The sequence below is a fragment of the Notothenia coriiceps genome, unplaced genomic scaffold, assembly GCF_000735185.1.
Source record: "Notothenia coriiceps isolate Sejong01 unplaced genomic scaffold, NC01 NC01_scaffold00012620, whole genome shotgun sequence".
Taxonomy (NCBI): domain Eukaryota; kingdom Metazoa; phylum Chordata; class Actinopteri; order Perciformes; family Nototheniidae; genus Notothenia; species Notothenia coriiceps.
The window spans coordinates 619040-638406 of record NW_011345321.1 but is presented as its reverse complement, the minus strand read 5'-3'; the positions used below and the strand labels follow the sequence as shown (position 1 = coordinate 638406).

At 38.7% G+C, this 19367-nt stretch overlaps 2 protein-coding genes across 2 annotated transcripts in view; one reads left to right on the top strand and one right to left on the bottom strand.

Annotated features, from left to right (window-relative positions):
• hs6st3b (heparan sulfate 6-O-sulfotransferase 3b) overlaps positions 1 to 9814 on the bottom strand; it is a 64746-nt gene extending 54932 nt beyond the window's left edge. Inside the window, exon 1 of the mRNA XM_010773549.1 lies at positions 8725 to 9814. Within this exon, the coding sequence (XP_010771851.1) occupies positions 8725 to 9272 (548 nt within the window). The 5' untranslated portion in view covers positions 9273 to 9814. The remainder of the gene's footprint in view (positions 1 to 8724) is intronic.
• Positions 9815 to 11854: 2040 nt separating this feature from the next.
• uggt2 (UDP-glucose glycoprotein glucosyltransferase 2) overlaps positions 11855 to 19367 on the top strand; it is a 38420-nt gene continuing 30907 nt past the window's right edge. Inside the window, exons 1-13 of the mRNA XM_010773578.1 lie at positions 11855 to 11949; positions 12401 to 12554; positions 13334 to 13416; positions 13532 to 13662; positions 14298 to 14410; positions 14592 to 14769; positions 16571 to 16667; positions 16750 to 16816; positions 16961 to 17061; positions 17330 to 17429; positions 17846 to 17906; positions 18191 to 18282; positions 18458 to 18608. Of these exons, the coding sequence (XP_010771880.1) occupies positions 12427 to 12554; positions 13334 to 13416; positions 13532 to 13662; positions 14298 to 14410; positions 14592 to 14769; positions 16571 to 16667; positions 16750 to 16816; positions 16961 to 17061; positions 17330 to 17429; positions 17846 to 17906; positions 18191 to 18282; positions 18458 to 18608 (1302 nt within the window). The 5' untranslated portion in view covers positions 11855 to 11949; positions 12401 to 12426. The remainder of the gene's footprint in view (positions 11950 to 12400; positions 12555 to 13333; positions 13417 to 13531; positions 13663 to 14297; positions 14411 to 14591; positions 14770 to 16570; positions 16668 to 16749; positions 16817 to 16960; positions 17062 to 17329; positions 17430 to 17845; positions 17907 to 18190; positions 18283 to 18457; positions 18609 to 19367) is intronic.

Below are 19367 nucleotides of genomic sequence, written 5' to 3'. Positions count from 1 at the left end.
CTGGCATTTTCTGTGTCACTGTTTGATATGTCAATCTGTCAAGCAGAATTGTGAGTATGAAAGAAACACACACAAGGAAGGAAGTTCCCACCTGAATTAACAAGGAGTCTAAGCAAGTCAGCATGGTTTATGTGACTGTTGAACATTCTCCTTTTATCTCTTTACTGTGTTACCTTGCAATGATTATTCCAAAGAATCTGTAAGTAAGCATGATACAAAGCCCAAATTCTATTGGATCATTCAGGATACAATTGTAAAGTCAGCAAACATTGACGAAACAAATTTAGAGTAAACAATCTTACAGTATATTTTTTATTGGACTGTTTACATTAGAGGAAGCGTGTGGCGCAGTGGATGGAGCCGTGGTCTGGGGATCAGATGGTCACATGTTCAAATCCCACTGCAGTCAGCATGTCATTGTGTCCCTGGGCAAGACACTTCACCCCAAATTGCTCCTGTGGGGATTGCCCACAGTATTGAGTATGTAAGTCGCTTTGGATAAACGTGTCTAACATGTAACATGTAATGTAATGTAATGTAATGTAATGTAGAGAGCTAGATTGTTAATTTCTCAATTAGAGGGAAAACAGAGCCACAGTGAATTGCCCCTCTGAAAATAGGAGCATTTGAGCGGCCACCAGGCCTCTTGAGAATATTAAACACCACATCTCCGAATCGCTGCAGCAGCTGATTCATTCTCCTCACAATGATGACTCCATTTAAGTAAATCGGTGTGAGGTGCTTTGCTTCTCTTCTTTTTTATTTCAGTCTAGGGTGTGATCAAACACTGATCAAAAGCTGACTGGAAAGTAGGAGTTTAGCTCCTTGACAGCACCTCTGGGATCTAAGAGTTCATAAAGGCAAGCTGTTTAGAGTTAAAGCAAGGTATTTATCATATGTGATTACATGCATCAAATTAAGAAAACAACACTCATGCCAAAATAGTTTAACAGCAGTATTGTGACATTTCCATTACATTTAGTGAGGACATTTTGCCACAAAAATAAACCACAAGATACACAATTGCAGTGATTCAACATTTCTTACACAGGGAGGATCTAAGTCTACAAACCATCTTCCAGAACACTGCGACACAGAGTCCTTGCCAGGCACTCAACTTAAATGCCACATTTTAATCACACTATAAGAGCTGAATCAGACAATTGGAGATTCATATTTGCCGGAGCAGCAAGTATTTGACGGCAGTTTCAGAGAAGCTGCAAGCCTGGTCTGGCAAGCTGCATGGCTTTCATTACCTAGAGTGGCTTTTAGGGAAAGACGGTAAGCTCCATCCATACTCCATCTGCACCAAGCCAAATATACTGTATATCCATAGGAACTCAAACATATGCAACACTTTCTCCATTCTCCAAATGCTAACATTGCAGTGGTCTATAAGGGCTAAGTTATTCAATCAATGTGCACTGGGCTATAACGTTTAAAGACAACTCCCTGTTGGGTGCATCCTGTATCCAGCAGCAGATTTCCAGATAGAACTGGGCCACTAATCCCCTTTCCAATTGAAAAGACATCGCATGGCAAAAATAATAAATACATAATCTTCCTGATACTGATTAAAAACTTCCGAATACTGGGTAAAGTACTGCACATCTTTACTGAGAAGAATAAGAATGACAGGAAAGACCACAGAGATGTGTAGGTCTAGTTTGTCAAATAATAACAAAATGATGTCTTAAACCTTTGTTTCTGTTTGTTTTTTCTATTTACAACATACATATATATATATATATATATATATTGTTTTAACCTGCAATAATAGATTTTTGGCCACTTGAGGGGATGGTGCGAGAAGCTGTAAACACAACATTGTAGGTTAAGATGCTCAATCTGATAGCAATCATTTACCTTCTTGCATATTCAGCCCATATGGAGCAACATCAGCATTTCATTGGAGTTGTTTCTCTAGCCACCTGCTAAATGTAATGGGTGATTAAAATCCAGTGTCTTTTTGTTCCGTTTTTAATCTCCAACTCCTGCGGTAAATGTTTTGCTTCTAAATGCTCCATTATTGTCAATCAAAAATATAAGCTAATATGTCAGCTCTCCTTGAATGTTCTCAAGTCCTTCAGTAAGGAAATTGATAAAAGTTTCTGTTCCTTCTCCATAGTCTAAGTTGAATCACATTTAATGACTTGTTGTTGAACAAGTGCTCACCATATGCTGTTCCACTCTCTGAAGAGGTAACACTTAATTATCCATCCAACTGGATTACTGCTCAGGCCTGCCAGGAATGACGACTTGAATTAACGACACATGAAAAGCAATCTCCGCACCCTGGAAGTCCAAGGCCTGCAAAGGCACCCACACCTCTGCACATAATAAACACCCCATCATTGTGATGAGCACTTTGCCTCCTACATCTTAAGATACGACCAGAACTGTAAATCTGCTCAACTTTCCCCCTTCCAGTTCATCTGGGTTTGGAGGGCATCCAAATTACCCTGTTGCTTTACTGTAACTCATGCAGCTTTCACTTAGAGGAGTACCGCAGAGAGGCTTCAGATGACACAGAAGAAAATTCCAGCAAGATCATTTTTCAATTTACTGATATAACAGCATTTTGTTGTAGTTTCAACAATTTTCGTAACCAAAATGCAATTAATACTTGCAATTTTCAAACATTTTAAACCTGTAATACCTAATATTTTCAAAAATGTGGGTGCAGCAAAAACAAGTTGTGAAAAATATTGACATTTACTATAACATTATTGTAGCGACAGCAGGAAACAAACTAAGTCGCTGAGAGGCTGAGGCCGGGCCTGTTTGCTGTTGTATGACACGCTAAAAAAGTACTCGCTCAGATCTGAAGTTCTGTTTCGTAGTATGGTAGTTTAATGAAAAAACTCTGTGATCAGATATATACATTGTTATAATCAAAGCAATTGTAATCTTCCGGTCAACAAAAATACAACGGCCCTGTGTCACCCTCTCTTCCACACACCCACACGACCTCACACAGGTGAACAGGATTATAATGAGTGCCACCCATACCCATGTGACCCAAGCCAACCAATCAATATTGATCATGGCTCCTACAATTATATTTACTTTAAAGTAAATATAATGTTATAGGAAACCTATTTACACGTCACGTTTCTGGTCACCTGATGAATGCTAGTCCAATATTGACTCTCTTTTATCTCTGGTTTTGCTCTCGATCAACTCCTGAAGGAAATATGTTTGCTCTCTAGCTTCTAAATGCTAAACCGTATCTGTCATCTTTCTTATTAATTATTAATGTCTGAGCCCAAACCTAAAATAGGTGACCAACTCCTTAGGGAAGTATTTCGGTGTTAAGCTGCTGAATGGTACACTGTTAAGTATGTTTTGTGCTAAGCGGGTACTATATTGTACTATATATTGTTTTTAGAGCAAAACAGTTGCCTGCTGTGGCCAAGTATGACACTATGAGAGTCAACCAAACTGTAAAGCTAATGGGAACTTCATATTCATCCTTCTATATACATGGTTAATGGAAATATTGTCCTTAATAAAAAGAAAAAAATAATTAAAGCCAAAACAAAAAAAATCTACAATTACAATGAGGCAAACTCAGTCTGATGAACATAATGTGATAAGATTTAAACCTCTGAGTTTTACAACTATGACTTCAAATATGATAGATTGAATGGAATTGTAATAATAATTCAATTTGCCCACACATTTTGTAATAAAATGAGGAATCAACATCAGTGTTGGCAAAATGCAAAATGTAATCGCTGTTTAAGTTCATTTGGGTCGGCTTTGGTAATGACTCCCTCCCACATGCTGATTCAGGGAGATGCCCAGGTAGAAGTCATGCGCTGGTACAATAGTAGATAGATGTAGACATGCATGGTTCAATGACACAAGCTGTAAATGGAAGTGTTTGCAGCCCTTGCTGTATCAGTCATTATGAATAAAATATGATGTGTGGTGTTATTCAGCAAAGGACTGGTGTACATCATTGCTGTGCCCTGTAAGTAATAACTGTCTTTCAGTACCCCTGTAGGATTGTTATAGAAACTAAGGAAATGTTATTGTTATGATTGGTGGAAAATACATGTAGGCAGGAGATTGAATAGTTTTGCAGTAAAATCAAAATAAATAAAAATAAACATTGATTGATTGCAGTACTTTTCATCTATTGGGACTAAGCTAAACTAAAGCTACAGTAAGAGTAAGTAACTAAGCTAGAGTTTCCCTTATTGGCAAAACTTGTGATCTTCAGCAAACTGGAACAGAGATACATGAGGCCATAAAGCATAGAAGACTTTCCCTTCAACACCCAAAAGACTGACAACGATTATGTAAATGATCCCTGTGAATCAGCATTTTGAAAGCAAATTAACAGCAACTATGATCAAAACTGTTAATGAACATCCTTCAGTCTGTGACATCATTAAGAAATAATTTTCAACCAAGAAATCACAGTAGTTGCCATTGTTTTTTTACTATATGCACAACTTTCAAGACAGCTTTTTAGTCCACATGACACAAAAAACCTCGAGGACACAGTGATCTAAAAACATCATTAGAATCACAGCAGAGGACATCCTCTTTGTCATTGCTACATAGGCACATTCTCTCTCTCTGTGCTTCATCAAAGGAGAGCATCGAAGAGCGTCTGCACACCACTTGTGTTTTGGCTTTGGTCTCTTTGTACTTCTGAACTGAGCATTCATTATGCATAGGCAACAAAAAAGCCTCTAATGAAGATTTTATAATTGATCAAAACGGCAACATCAGCATATGCATAAAATTACCATGAGGCCACAGTTAAAAGGGGAACAACTAACAGGAATAGAAACAGGAAAAAGGCTGTGCTGCCCTTCACTATAAGTCTAAAAAGACCCATGATATTTATTTTATTGCTCTGGATGTTTACTGCCTGAATCTAAATAGATTCATGTACCTGCTGAATATGTGGCAAGGGATAGTGCAATTAGCAAGATTTCAAGGGACACCAATAAGCATATGAGCAGATTAACTAATGTGTTAGCTTGGCTGCCTCAGCATGATAATCAAAGTCAAGTTTTTTGGGAATTTTCAAACCCAACTTCAATTGCTAACAACATAGTGGTACGATTTTTCAACTGGATGGTGGGCTGCTGTAAACAATTCCTTGACGGGATAAATACATTTGTATTGAATTTAACAAAATAGAATTCAAGGAGTCCAGAGAGACAAACATGATTTTGGTTTTATGCCTGACCATTCGGGAATTATGGGACCCATACACACTAAAACTAATCATTTTTCCTCTTATGATTAACTAACTTACTTAAATCCGTTTTGTAGTTTATGCGTTTTCTTGTCATTAACAGAGAGGCAGAAAAACATGATGAATGACATCATGAGTAATGAGCTGACTGAATTGTCAAATCTGCATAATAAATGCTCTTCTTAATTGAGACATTGCTTTGCCACATTTTTTGAGAAAAGATATGAACACAGTTCTAAGTTCTACGCTAATTCAAATACTTTTTATTAAACGTCATCAAAATACCACCATGAAGAAACATATGCATCAGCATGAGCCTGATTTATTGTATTAATTGACTTGGTCAACAAAACATCCACCTTGACGTTTCTATGAATGTCAACCATGTGAAATATATGTTTTGATTTGCTATTTAACCACATATTCAGGGAATCTGTAAAGAAGTAAAACTATGATGAAGAATGTTGAATAAATCAGGTAGAATCAACAGCAAGTAATTTGTCTTCTTCTGATTTTAACTTAAAAACAAACAAACGGTGCTCACTCTCTGGGTGCTAAGAGGATGTTGTGTCCTCAGCTAAACTAGCAATTTCCTCTTTCTGTTGTGTGAATGACAATGCACAAGCATGAATGTGTTGTGTTCTGATTGAGGGACCTTGTGCTCAAACAGAAGATCGTTATTCTTCTCAGTTTTCATGATGTATAACAAAGGCTTGAATGGCTCTTCTGAAAGTATCTCAAATGTGTTTTTGTCATTAGTATTACATGTGATCATTTAAAAAAAATAAAGAATCTCTAGCGTGAAACATCAACATTATCTTTCATCTGCAGGGGATATGAAAAATAGTGGTTGGTATTTGCTCATATGCAAACATTCAGTGAGTAATCTGATCAAAGAAAAATGACAATACCCATATTACATGGAGAGCACTGAGTTCACTGCTACTTTATTCATGGCGTATAATGTATGCTGGAGGAACTTCTGACTATGTTTGATAATCAAATGTCCTTTCATCGTCGAGCAGCTGTAACAATAAAAAGGTATTGTTGTTTTTAATCTCATCGACAGAAATTCTGACTACACAAGGATGGAAGCAAATATTAAGCTGAACAACCGAAAAAGCTCAGTTTTATTTGAATGGAAAGCAACATCAGGTATTTCTCAGAAATACCGACCTTGTCAAAACAATTCTAAAGACACGGTTTACTCGTCCATATTCCATGTTCATTTTTCAATTGGCCTTGTTTTTGTGTGTTAAATTGAATACATCTACTCGAGACCAAACAGTTATAGCTAATGAGGATGTAACAATAAGAAATAATTTAAGCAGCTCTACACAGTGAAGGTCTCTGAAATCACTTGAGATGAAAACAACCTGCTCAGCAAGCCTTCTTAATGCAGCAGACAAAGTAATGCCAGGACGCTCCCCACAAAGCAACTTAAGAGAACAGCACTTAGAGGTATGTTTCTCCAAAAAGCCCGGAAGAGAGTCCAACTCACCCGCTTCCTTTCTCCCTTGACTGACAGCAAACTCCAGAGGAGCCACGCCGCAGGACACACACACTGATCCAGTCTGACACGCCTGACCTTTCCTGGGCCGCACGGCTGGCTCTCCGTGCTTCACGCCCTGCCCGGCTTAAAAGGCCACACAACGCCAGGCAGGCAGTGCCATCCAAGCCCACCTCAGCTCCCCTACAGCCATCTCAAGAGCTGGCAAGGTGAGGACCTGGGACTGCGGAAAGAAAGCCACTCAATCTGAGAGGCTCTCAACCGAAAAACAAGGGTATGCCATCTGAATTTGGCAGTGATGTACACTTAGTATTCCCCATTGCACCCTTAGGTAGAGTTAAGATTTTATGGATTATTTATTGCAAATTAACTATTCAACTGTACAAGGGTGTTTTTTTTCTTACTTTGACCTTATATAGCATTTGAAATATTTTAATTAAGGCATTGCACACAAAATTATTACGATTTTGCATTAAACCGTTAGTCATCTTAGTAATTATGCTGTGTTGGTGAAGGGGTCTAACAGTGTGTCTGCCAACAGGCTTGGTCGAGGCAGACTTATCTGAGAATAGATGCTGCGGGAGCCAGCTAAAGAACAAGGGATGCCAGGCCTAAGTGCAGAATAGATGCTGCAGCTGTGAAATGAGGAGCTGTCGCATCCACTGAGCACTTTCCTGAGTAAAGGAAACACTTGGCACAGCAGAAATAAATCATGTGCTCATGTACTTCAGTGTACTGTAAGATGTTTTTTTCAAAACAGAAAAGGAAATTCTTGTGTTTGTGACATTTGGTGTATGCTCTTTTCTAAATGTCAGTATCTCTGAGAACATGCAACTGACTTAAAGACTTTTAACATGTATTTTCTCTTTTAATGAATAGTCTGCAATGCAATTTAAAGAATCAGCAACTCTAACTGCATTGCAAAATGCACACATCTATTCTGCCAAGTGAAAACACACACACACAGAAACACTTACACATTGCTCATGCAGCGACTGGTTCATTACAATGCGGTCGCCTTAAGTAATTGTACTAACTGCATACATTTTCTCAAATTAGTAGTTAGCAATGGCAAATGTCTTTTCTACTGCAATTTCAACAGAAAATGTTAGAAGGAAAATGCATATCAAATAAACAGGTTCTACTTTTCTTTCACGCTCAGATATCTTTTGTCCATCTAAACCAAACAGCTTTGGATAATCTGAAGTCAGTCATGAGATAAGATGGCATCTGATTTAAAGACTTTGTGTGATACAACAGCAGTGCTCCTGTTCTATAAGCCAGTGAGAACACCTCAAGGGACTAATCACACAATGCAGGGGAATCTGTGTGTATGGGTCAGGTTTGAGTGTGATACACCCTTATTATGGACAATTTAACCATTAATAAAACAGAGGGGGATACCATCAGAGTCAAAGAGTCAGTCACTTACCCTTTAACTTACAATTATGAATTCACAGTATGTTTGCTTTCATGAAACTCTCAGTCAGTGTTCAATAGGTGCCATTGGAGCTTTGATCCAGAGACAATGAAAACACTGCAGTGTGCCAAATTGGACTGCAGGCTTCCAAACATCATTTCTGCTGTGAAAAGGGATTCCTTTAAATGCTTGAGTACAATTTATGAATAGCGCAAATTGGTAGAAAAACAGCACTGGCACAGCTGGACAGAACCAAGTCCATTGTGAGAGGCTGATGTGAACACAAAAGCCAGACAGATTTCATTTCTGAAGGTTAAGGAAGGTAAATGTTGACTTGGTACAATATTTTATGATAAAACACTTAGCAAACTGAGTTGGTTGCTGGGTGCTGGGTTCCAATGAATTGCCATTTTACAATCAGTGTATTGTTTCTCACTTTCTGACTAAACTACATCACTCAGGAACACCTTCCCATCTAATACTCTTCACTTAAAACAACAAATCACAACTTGGATTGTTTACATTTATCGTGGGGTTCTAGTGTTTGCATGCCTATTTGTACACATTTACCTTTTATTCCTCTGGGCTTCCTTCTTATCCATAATGACAGGTACACAGTTCGTCAGCTCAGTCCAGTCTGCATGCAGCCCGCAGCTCCAGCCGGTAGAGAACCGGGAGAAGAGCCAGGACTCCTCTTTCCCTGGTCGGTGACATGTGCATTTCTTCTGTCCTGGCTTGCAGTCGCACGGCTGCTCCAAGCGAATATTCCTCACCAAGTGCCTCCCGAAAGTGGTTCCTCCGGTCTTCTGGATGTGCAAAAACACTATCACGTCGTCCCCTTTGATGTTGAACTCCACGTGTCTGTCAAGGTCTCTTTCGGTGAAGTTGAATTTGGACGGTAGTTTAGGAGGGCTGTCATCCTCCAGGTCTTGATCTCTGTAGAAATCATCGCTGTCCTGGTACGGGGTGGAAAGTAGGCTTACCCCCCTTAATTTCTCCTCAGCCTTAAAGTGGCATGAATTGCTGCCAGCGGGACATATGTACTGGTAGCCTATCATAACAAAAAGGACAGCTAAGATAGGCACCAAGATGAGCTTACTGGATCTTTCGTCCATCATATCGAGATAGTTTCTTCATTCCATTACTGTGAATAATAAGTAGCACCCACGGGTTCTTCAGGGATCGATAGACTAATGCTCCATGTCTCAGAAAAGACTAAAGGTGCCCATTAGGTGCCACATGTTGATCAGCTAATAACAGCCTCCGAGGACACATAATCGGCACACAAGGGAGAAGTCCACCTTTTGGTTTCTTAAATACTGCACTGCGCTGGAAATGTTGTCTAAAGTCAAGAGTCATGGCATTCAAATTGCGGGCTGTCCAACTTCTGAAGCCGGTGTGGAGCTGCATCCGAGCCGACGACTCCCATACTCCGGTATCAAGTTTTAAATGAGGCAGCGGATGATGAGAGTTTTTAGGTTTGACCCCTTCCTTGTGTGTTTTCCCGTGCTGATCCCAGTCTAAATCGCAGTGTGGCTCGTTTCGGTGATAAGACTTACTTCAGCAGAGATTTGTGGGGCTGGATCCTCCGGCAGTGTCCTCGGCGGTCTGACTGACTGAAGCAGAGAGGAAGCTGCTGCATCCGAGCCGACAGATGCGTTATGCTCTCGCTGTGGTTGCGCTGAGAGAGCTCTATAGGCTGCATCCCATCCTGTCCACCCCATAATCTTGTGCAAAGCCAGAAGCACACGGACACTGAACTGAGGCAACATGGAGATTTTAACCACATAAATATAAAATCCACTCTAACTTTTTTAAGTGCATTCAAGTTAGACCTTTGATGATTACAAAAAGCACTGGTCTCCATGCTTATAGCTTGTGCAATGATACAGCCCATCCTTTTTAAATACATACATTTGCTTAAAAAGAAGGAAAAAAGGAAAAGGAAAATAGACAGAAACAATAAAAAAAAAACATCTGGTTTCTTTGCAGCAATATGGTTATGTTCAGAAATCCATTAGAACAATAAACATTGGTAGGCTATACATATTTTTTACGAATGTATTATCTTTTGATTAACTGATCTTCATTTATTGTCAATGGTGGCAACAATTTTTGCATTTCTTCTTCAAAGTAGGTCTACTTCATACAATTACACAAAAAGATTAGAAATCAAACTAAAAGATGAGAAAAAAAGAAAGATAAGGTGTAAGCTATACAAAGGTTACATTATCAAATTAGAAATGTGTTTTTTAAGGTATTGTAGATGACCATATAGTTGATGGCTTTCTGATTCGTAAATCCTTTAAGTATTTCATTTCATGCATGAAGTGTTGAACATTGGATTTCCGTTGAGGACATTTGCATTTATGGATATACTAATGCAAAAGGAGAAACATATATTAAAAATACCTAAATGCTTCCAGATCCTATAATAAAGATGAATCTTCTTCTGCAAGTCCAACATTTATTCAAAAATAATTCCTACAGTGGAAATAAACATACCTAAGACCTTGTGTGTGTATATATATACATATAGCCTACATATAATAATAATAATACAAAATAATAATTTGTATGCATATTTTAATATATATATATATTAAAATATTAGTCCTACTGCATAGAAATTATTATTATTTTTAAGATTGTGGATGCAGTGAAATGGTAACCTATACGTTGACAGTACACTGCATGTTGTATTGCTACGCTGCCAACCTTTCTCTGGTTCTGCATAAGCAGCCATACAAGCCACAAACACAGACAGGGTGGGAACTGACCAACCAAGTTAACATATGGAAAACATACATCCTTAAGAAACCAAAAACACATAGCTGATAATAGATGGAGAAAATGCATTCCATATTGCAAAAACATAAATTGTATTATTATTATTATTATTATTATGAGTGTTGGGGCTAAAGCACTGAGCATGTTTTCTTTTGCTCCACTGTATGCTAATAATTTTTTGTTATGCTGACCTGCTTATTATACCATGTAAATATGTACATGTCCACAAGAGTGTGTGTGTAAGTTTATGAAGAAGTGTTAGTGTGTAGGAATATGTGTCACATCATCCCCGTGTTTTGTTTAACCTATGAACTGTATGAGCCATTGTTTTGTTATCAGCTCTAATTTAACTTTAAATATATCAACGCTACTTTTTATTTTATTTTTATTTATGTATTCATTGTTATTTCATTTTGTATTTCAGTTTTGTTTATTCCTGTTTCTTTGTTGTGATCTGCCTACACTTTATGAAGAACAAATATAGATTGTATTCTGAACAAAGGGCATCTGTTTAAATAAATTCACCGATAATGTTAATGATAATGAATGCTAATCTCAAGTACTTCTTCTAACAAAGACAAAAACATCTCTAGGCTATAACATTACACTAACACACCAACTCAGTGCAGTGGTGTGCACTCAGCAGTGTGACGTTGGCTGCTGCAACATGCTCCAGTGTTTGGTTGATGTTTGAGCCTCAGCCTCTTTAGCTGTCTACCGCTGTGCCAGAATAAATTACAGCTTTACCGTCCGGTTTTTGAATACTTTAGGCTGACTATTAATTATTGTGCTCAGGCAAACACGGTGACAACACGTAAGTTAAAATAATGAAACGATTTGATTTTTTTTCATTTCATAATTGTTTCTAACACGTATAACGGTTAGCGCGAGCCACCACAATACGCTGCTACCCCGGCAACTTAAGTTAGCTAGCTGTGCTGTTCGCTGCCCCAAATAAATGAAGCTGGCTTTGTATGGAAGAAAGTGGCCAGCATCGCTAACGGGGTGAGGGATATGTTATTTGTAACACTGCCTACTAATGGTTATGTATTTTATTGTACACAGCTTTGTAGTAGGTGATCTTTGTAGTCTCTAAATCACGGTAGTATAACGTTTTCATTCACGACAGGCTGTTTACTTTTATGCTACAGCTAACTTCAGTCGGTCTTACCCAATTGCACGTACGTTATTTTAGTAGTAGTAAGAAGTAAGGTCTAGTTAGAAATACAGGTCAATGCTATTTTCACATGTAGCTAGCATATTCCGCAACCATGTACTGATTGTGTATCATGTTGGAGGGCTTTGATACAAGTCTACGTACACCGGTGTTTCTTGTTAACTTAATAACATAGTAGAGTAACTACGTGGCACTGACTGGCACTTCTCAAAAGGCAAAAATAACTAGCTAATGTTAACCTCTACTGACGACGCTGGTGTTTGCTTTCTGCCACTGTAGGTTCATGTTACGTCTCTCCAGAGAAAATGAGGAACGTTATTGTGCTGTCCCTGCTGCTGCTGCTGAATATACATCATGTCACATCGGCACCCAAAGGTGTCACTGCCAGTCTTAGAGCAAAGTGGAGCATGACGCCTTTCCTGTTGGAAACAAGGTACTACTCACCCCTCCACATCATGCTGCACTCAGACCTACAGACAGGGCCACAGCCAGGATCTCAGGGTTGGGATCACTAGGCCAAAGCCCCCTAATTGCATCTTTTATACCTCTTAAAATATGTATTTGTTTAGTTGAAGATATCATTATGTAACATTTCAGCATTGATATGTCTCAAACATCTAAACCTATGTTGTGTTAATATATGTGTACTTGCGTTAACCCAAATGTTTCCAACAAGTTAAAAACCTAGAGAAATGTGTCATTTTATTCAATTGATCTCTGTTATGGCGTTGTCCCCTTTTCACCTTATGCTTATCGGCTACAAGCTGTCATTCATTTACTTTTTATCAAGATTCAACACATTGTTAACACAATGTTTTAGAACTTAATTGTTGTAACTATATGTTTTTACTGAATAAAGGATGTTAGTCATCATCAGACTTCACCCTCCTAAGTTTTCAGAGAAGCTGAGCAAACTTAACAAACTTGAAAATGTATTGGGGGGGGAAAAGATCATCTTAAATCAAAAGTCAATTGTGTAATAAAGTGCAGTTTTATCTTAGATTTTCATACGAGCTTAAATAGCAGCCAAAAGTTGTTCATATGTTTAAAATTCTCCTTTTATGGTGTTACTAAAACTATTGGTCATGCTGCATGCCTGTAATGGCCCACTTATTATCTTAAAATATAAAAAGATGATGTGGCAGACAGAAAATGGTTACTTAAGTCCATACTGTGGTGGTTACTGAATAACTCTAATATGTTCCTTTGCAGTGAGTTTATTGCAGAAGATGGGAATGAGAAATTCTGGCAGTTTGTTGACACAGTGAAAGAGCTCACCGTATACAAGCAAGGAGGTATGTTGTGTAAATCTAAAATTAATTTTAATTTTTGATACTCCTGAGAGGTCTGCCTCTCTTAAAAAAACTAAAAAAAAACTAATTATTTCTAAATTGTGTTGATGTGTCTCAGAGTCTGTGCGGTCGTACTACAATTTGATCATTAAGAAGGCTGGCCAGTTCCTCACAGATCTTCAAGTTAATCTCCTCAAATTCGCTATGTCCCTACGGTCGTACTCACCAGCTGTTCATGCATCCCAGCAGGTATGTTGTAATTACAATAGTATCATTATTTCATAACTCTCAAGAGCTGCATCGTAACATTACAGTGAGCCAGCTCCACTTCTTTAGCGCTTGTTATATTGTCCGTCTAACCAATTCTTGACCAAGGAAGCTCTGCAGGCCTTACTTACAGTGTTTTTCAATTTCTTTGACACATTTCATTGAATTAATGGTAGTGAAAACTTCTACTTTATTATTTCAAAATTCTTTATTTAAATGACATTAGTTTTAAATATATGACTCAGTAAGCTGCATAGTTATAGTTGATGATAATACTGGGTGACTCTTAATGAAATGTAAGCACACTGTGTTCACAGTTCCTTAGCCTATACATTGCAGCTTCAGCAATGATGAGGAGTAATTTCATTTTGGTGACAGCAATGCACTGGTTGATGAATTTCTCTAATCTAAAAAGATGTTTAGCACTTGAATGTATAATAGTCTTTTGTTGCTGAAATGAAGTGGGATTGAGAATATCGAGGATAAATAAACTAATTTAGCTGTGATTCAGTTTGGCCCATTTTAAAGAGTGAGAGGTCGATGCTAGACCCTAGCAGGGTCATGTTGATGTTTGTGTGTTATGGATCATTCCTTCACTCCTCCACGCTCTTTTACAGATAGCCAGTGATGAGCCTCCGCCTGAGGCTTGCCCTGCCTTTGTCTCCATTCATGGTCAGCATAGCTGCAGCACCAAGGACATCAAGAAGCTCCTGAAGGCAGCTGCAGGCAGGTAACACTGAATGCACTGGTTTGCCCTCTGTCGATAAACTATCTGTATAACAGACACATATGAATAGTTTCACAGTACATTTTTATATGAGTGAAGCTTTACTGACTTTATGTTCTTCTGTAAGAAACATAATAATTGTATTCATGAAACGTCTTTAATAATATTTTTTAAATGTTTGCAGGCCCAAACCACATTTATATAAGAATGACCACACATATCCAGGAGTCAATACCACAGAAGTGCCAGTGGTTATCCTCTACGCTGAGATTGGAACCAAGAAGTTCACCTTGTTTCACAAGGTGCTGTCAGAGAGGGCTGCAGAGGGAACGCTCGTATACGTGCTGCGGCATTTCGTAGCGGTGAGTAGCAATCTATCCACTGATTCAATGTTAGGATTCCTGTTAGTAACAGTGAAAACATGTATCTCGTCATCATAATTTGAAAAAAAAAAGGATAAGGCTTGTGATATTAATTTTCTTTCTGATTATCAGCAAAGTAAATTAAAGTATCACAACTACCAATTAATTGATCTTGCTTACAAGTATTGCCTTCACAGCCAAAATGTAAATATAGCTCATTCCTCTTTGCCATAAGACCCTTCTGTTTTATCTTTACTTTAATGGCATTTTTGCAACAGTCGATTCCTCAAAAAGTAACGGATACAAATGTCTTTGAAGGAATGAAAGGTGTTCTTCAAGTGAACACTTGGGTGTGAAAGGCATATGAAAGCATGATGCAGTGCTTTGAATTTCAGTGTCAAGGTTCAATGTGGGTCAATCTTAAGTTTCTTCTGTACAGTATATGGGGCCCGTGTTTTTCTTGTTCCCACTGGTAAATTGGATTATAAAATAATAACTTTTAATGACTGTGGCAGAAAAGACTCCTGGTTAACAGTTGGTCCATCATATACAGTAGCTATACAATGGCCAAAAGATCCTGGATATTACAGCAATATGCAATACACTTGGCACTGATGTTTGATGATAAAGTCTGATTTAAATCCAGGGTTCTGAAAGGTTTCTGCTGGGGGTCAGGGCTCTGTGCGAGGCAGTCAAGGGTTAACTCTTTTCTTAATTGGAATAAGTCAAGCCCAAACAATAAAACCCTATCCAAGAACATTAGTCCTCCACAACAAGCTGTGTGGTTGCTCCAGATCAACGTTTCTAAATTCCACCAGAGTCCAATAATGGTGTGCTTTATACAGCACAAGCTGACTCTTGCATTGCTAATCGTGGTGTTTGGCATGTGTGCTGCCGTTTAGCAATAGAGACCCTTATCAGTTCTGACTAACAGGGGTGGAGCGCTATTTGTTTAAGTCCTGAAGTACGATTAAGAAGTGGCTCCTTTTGAAGGCAAGTGGCAAGTTGGATCTGTACATTCATAACCCTTACTAACAGTGGTTTAGAAACATTAGGCAGCAACGGATACATGCCTAATCTATGTTATTTAAATCCACATACTGACCAAATTGGCAAAGAATAATATGTAATGTGGTTAAAGCAGAAAAGTCAGTACAAGTCTGCATCGGTTTATAAAGGGTCTTACAGCAAAAGCTATCCACAGCTGCTTTATAGTATGATAAGCTTCTCCTTCAGTTCAACACATGGCGTTTTGTTTGGGTGGGCTCCTGCACCTATGCCCACTAAACTGATCATGTGCTGACGTTGCTTCAGGAGGCATTTTGGAAATCTGTAGTGACTGCTGCAACTTTCAAGTAAAGCCAATTTTTGTGCGTCAGCATTCAACCTACTGCTGTGCAGCTAAGTTGTTGTTGCTCCTAGGCATTTCTGTTTCACAATAACAGCACTTACAGCGTACTGTAGCAATATCTAGCAGACCACCAATGTAATTATCTTATTAAAGAAGAAATCTTATCACAGTGCCTCTTTGAAAGTATCTTTACTGTTACCTACTCCACTCCCAATGTCTGTGAATGGAGAGCATAATGTCTGTATGCTTGATTTGATTTGCCTGCCAGCTAAACCCACTAATAAGAACAGCTGTTTACATCATGTTTTTATTCAGTTGTATATAGGTATAGGCAGACAGCATTTCCTATGGGATGTGTCTGCAGTCTATTATCACAGTACCTTTTGACAGAAAGCATGAAAACAGAAATCTTTTCATTAAAGCCTTTTCTCCGCTTCCCGCTGCTCGCAGAATCCAAAGCCTCAAAAGATGCTTTTATCTGGGTACGCTGTTGAGCTGGCTATCAAAAGCACTGAATACAAAGCTGTGGATGACACCAAAGTAAAAGGTCAGTTTTGTGACTTATCAAACATTCTGTGCTGGACTCAGCTGAGTCCACGGCAATACAACTAACATCTTGTGCTTTGTAGATTCACTTGTAAACGCGGAGGATGATAACACCGATGAAGTCCAAGGGTTCGTCTTTGGAACGTTAAAGTGAGTTGCTAAAGTGGAACATGTCATTTTACCCAAAATACTTTTTCTCTGTTGCACTTTCTGGTGTTGTGATGTTCTTTTGGTGACTTAATGATGAAAACATATTTGTATATGTATCTTCCTTTTTGTTTTTCCTCTCTTAAGGAAAGCTCACCCTGAACTCCAGGAGAATCTTGTCGAGCTTCGAAAACATCTCCTGGAGAGTACCAACGACATGGTTCCTCTCAAAGTGTGGGAAATGCAAGGTATCTATTTTCTGTTTGAGTTGTTCAGGGCTCATAAAAAGAAAGAAATATATACATTTAGAATGCATATGAATGAATCCAATGTTAATTAGTTTGTTTTAGATTTGCTGCATATTATAATGCTATTGTTGACTGGTGGTTATTTATTTGTTGTGTTATTGTCTTCGACTGAACACTGCATATGGAGTGACATTTCCATTTCATGTGTTTCATTTGTTTAAATATAATGTGCATTTGTAAATGTTGATGAATTGATTGATCTCCACAGATCTGAGTGTCCAGGCAGCTGCCAGAATCCTGTCCGTGCCAAAGTACGACGCTCTGAAGCTCATGCGAGACCTCAGTCAGAACTTCCCAAGCAAAGCCAGGTCTGAAAGCTCATCGGATTTTCTCTTTCTGGCCGACTGGATAACACATTTGGGACCATTCCAAAATCCATATTGTTAGAAGCCTACTCTGTGTTACAATGTGTGAATGGAGGCACAACAGACGCTGTTATTAATGTGCACATGAAATATGTCTTCTGTTAAACCATTCATTTGAGCATTATCCACAATAAATACAACTCGCATACAGAGATGGAATCAGCTTGTTGATGTTGGCTTATCTTTGCTTAGGCAGTTTGTAATAACTCCAAAAAGTGCTGAGTAAGAGTCAGGTGTTTATAGGGAATTGACCATCTTGAGGGCCGACAGATTTTTGAAGATTAAAACTGGCATTTTATTGCCTGCTTGGGATGTGGTAAAAGCTGATGGTGACTGTACATGTTTTACTGTTCCCACAGATCACTGACAAGAGTGGCCGTGAAGCAGGAAATGAGAAAAGAAATTGAGGAGAACCAAAAGGTGCGCTATACTGTAATAAGCCGTGTTTCCACATTACAGTGCAGGAGGCTGTCTTTAAGAACATCCTTAGCCATTGCACACATTTTATTTTAACTATGAGTTACTAATCTGTGTTAAACAACATCAGATGTGACATTTTTTTTTCCCCCTTCTTCTTAACGGACATTTAATCCCTTGTGAATACAGCTTTATCCTCTGCACCTATTTTCTTGTGGAAACATCAGACATTAAAGGTAGAAAGGGTTTTGGCATTCGGCTTAAAAACGTTGAGCTTTTTCTTTCAGCGTCTCGCTGAGACCGTTGGTGTTCATCCGGGAGACGGGGAGCTCTTCATCAACGGACTCCACATTGATCTGGACGTTCACAACCCTTTCAGGTAGGAACACAGCAGGGGAGAGCAGGTATGTCTCTGCTCTCCCCAGGGAGCCGCAGACCTTTTGCTCTGCCTCAGTAATCCTGTTGCAACAAGATCAAAGTTTAGTGCACCGCAAAACCTCACTGCTAATTTGTATGAAAAAGAAAAACTAACTTGTGGATTATTTTTTTTACAGCATTTTAGACATCCTCAGAGGAGAGGCCAGGGTCCTGGAGGGGCTTCATAACCTGGGCATTAAAGGAGAACATCAGGGCAAGCTGCTGAGGTTACCTGTGAACGCTGTGGATGACAGTTATGCCTTAGATATCAGAGATCCAGCTATAATGGTGAGTCCTGTCCAAAAGCATTATTCTTCTGGTCCACATCCACACTGGAGGGGCTTTTTGTTCTTTTTACCAGTGTGTGAATTAATCTGTCAGTCATCAGGCTACTGCAGCAGTCTCCAGCCTGCCAGAAACTCCAGGTATTAAATTGGAGATTCAGCCAAGAAAAGCTATCAAATTAAAGACTTTTCATTTTAGCCCCTCTGGCTATTTTAATATTCCCTGAACTAGAAAAAGGGCAGAGAAATTAAATTTCTTAAGTATTACCATATTCAACCAAGAGGTCTGTCGGTTAAGCTTTTGTCTCCCCTTCTAGGTATGGAGAGTGTGTAACATTAGGTTGTTAAGAAAGACACACACACACACACACACACACACACACACACACACACACACACACACACACAGAGTTAGAGAGATAAGGATAGTGTGCCAGAGAGGCAAACGTTTGCACCGTGGAGGCTTATACCCAAAGTTACAGAGAGGAAAACCACTGTTAGTGCCAGTTTGGAAATGATGGATCGTTTTGCAACTATCATTATAGTCATTAATCATAAAGAGCCAAATGTAATATTTTACTACTGAAGAAGAGCTTGAAACAAGTGTACATGTTAAATTCTGTCCACCAAACCGTTCACTGTGCAATGCAAGAGCGTTGTTTACATGCATGCAGTTAGTTACCTGTATATTGAGAAGAGGTTACTCTGTCCTTGAATTTTATTTTGTTATACTATTAGAGACTTATGTGTCTGAAAAAGGTCA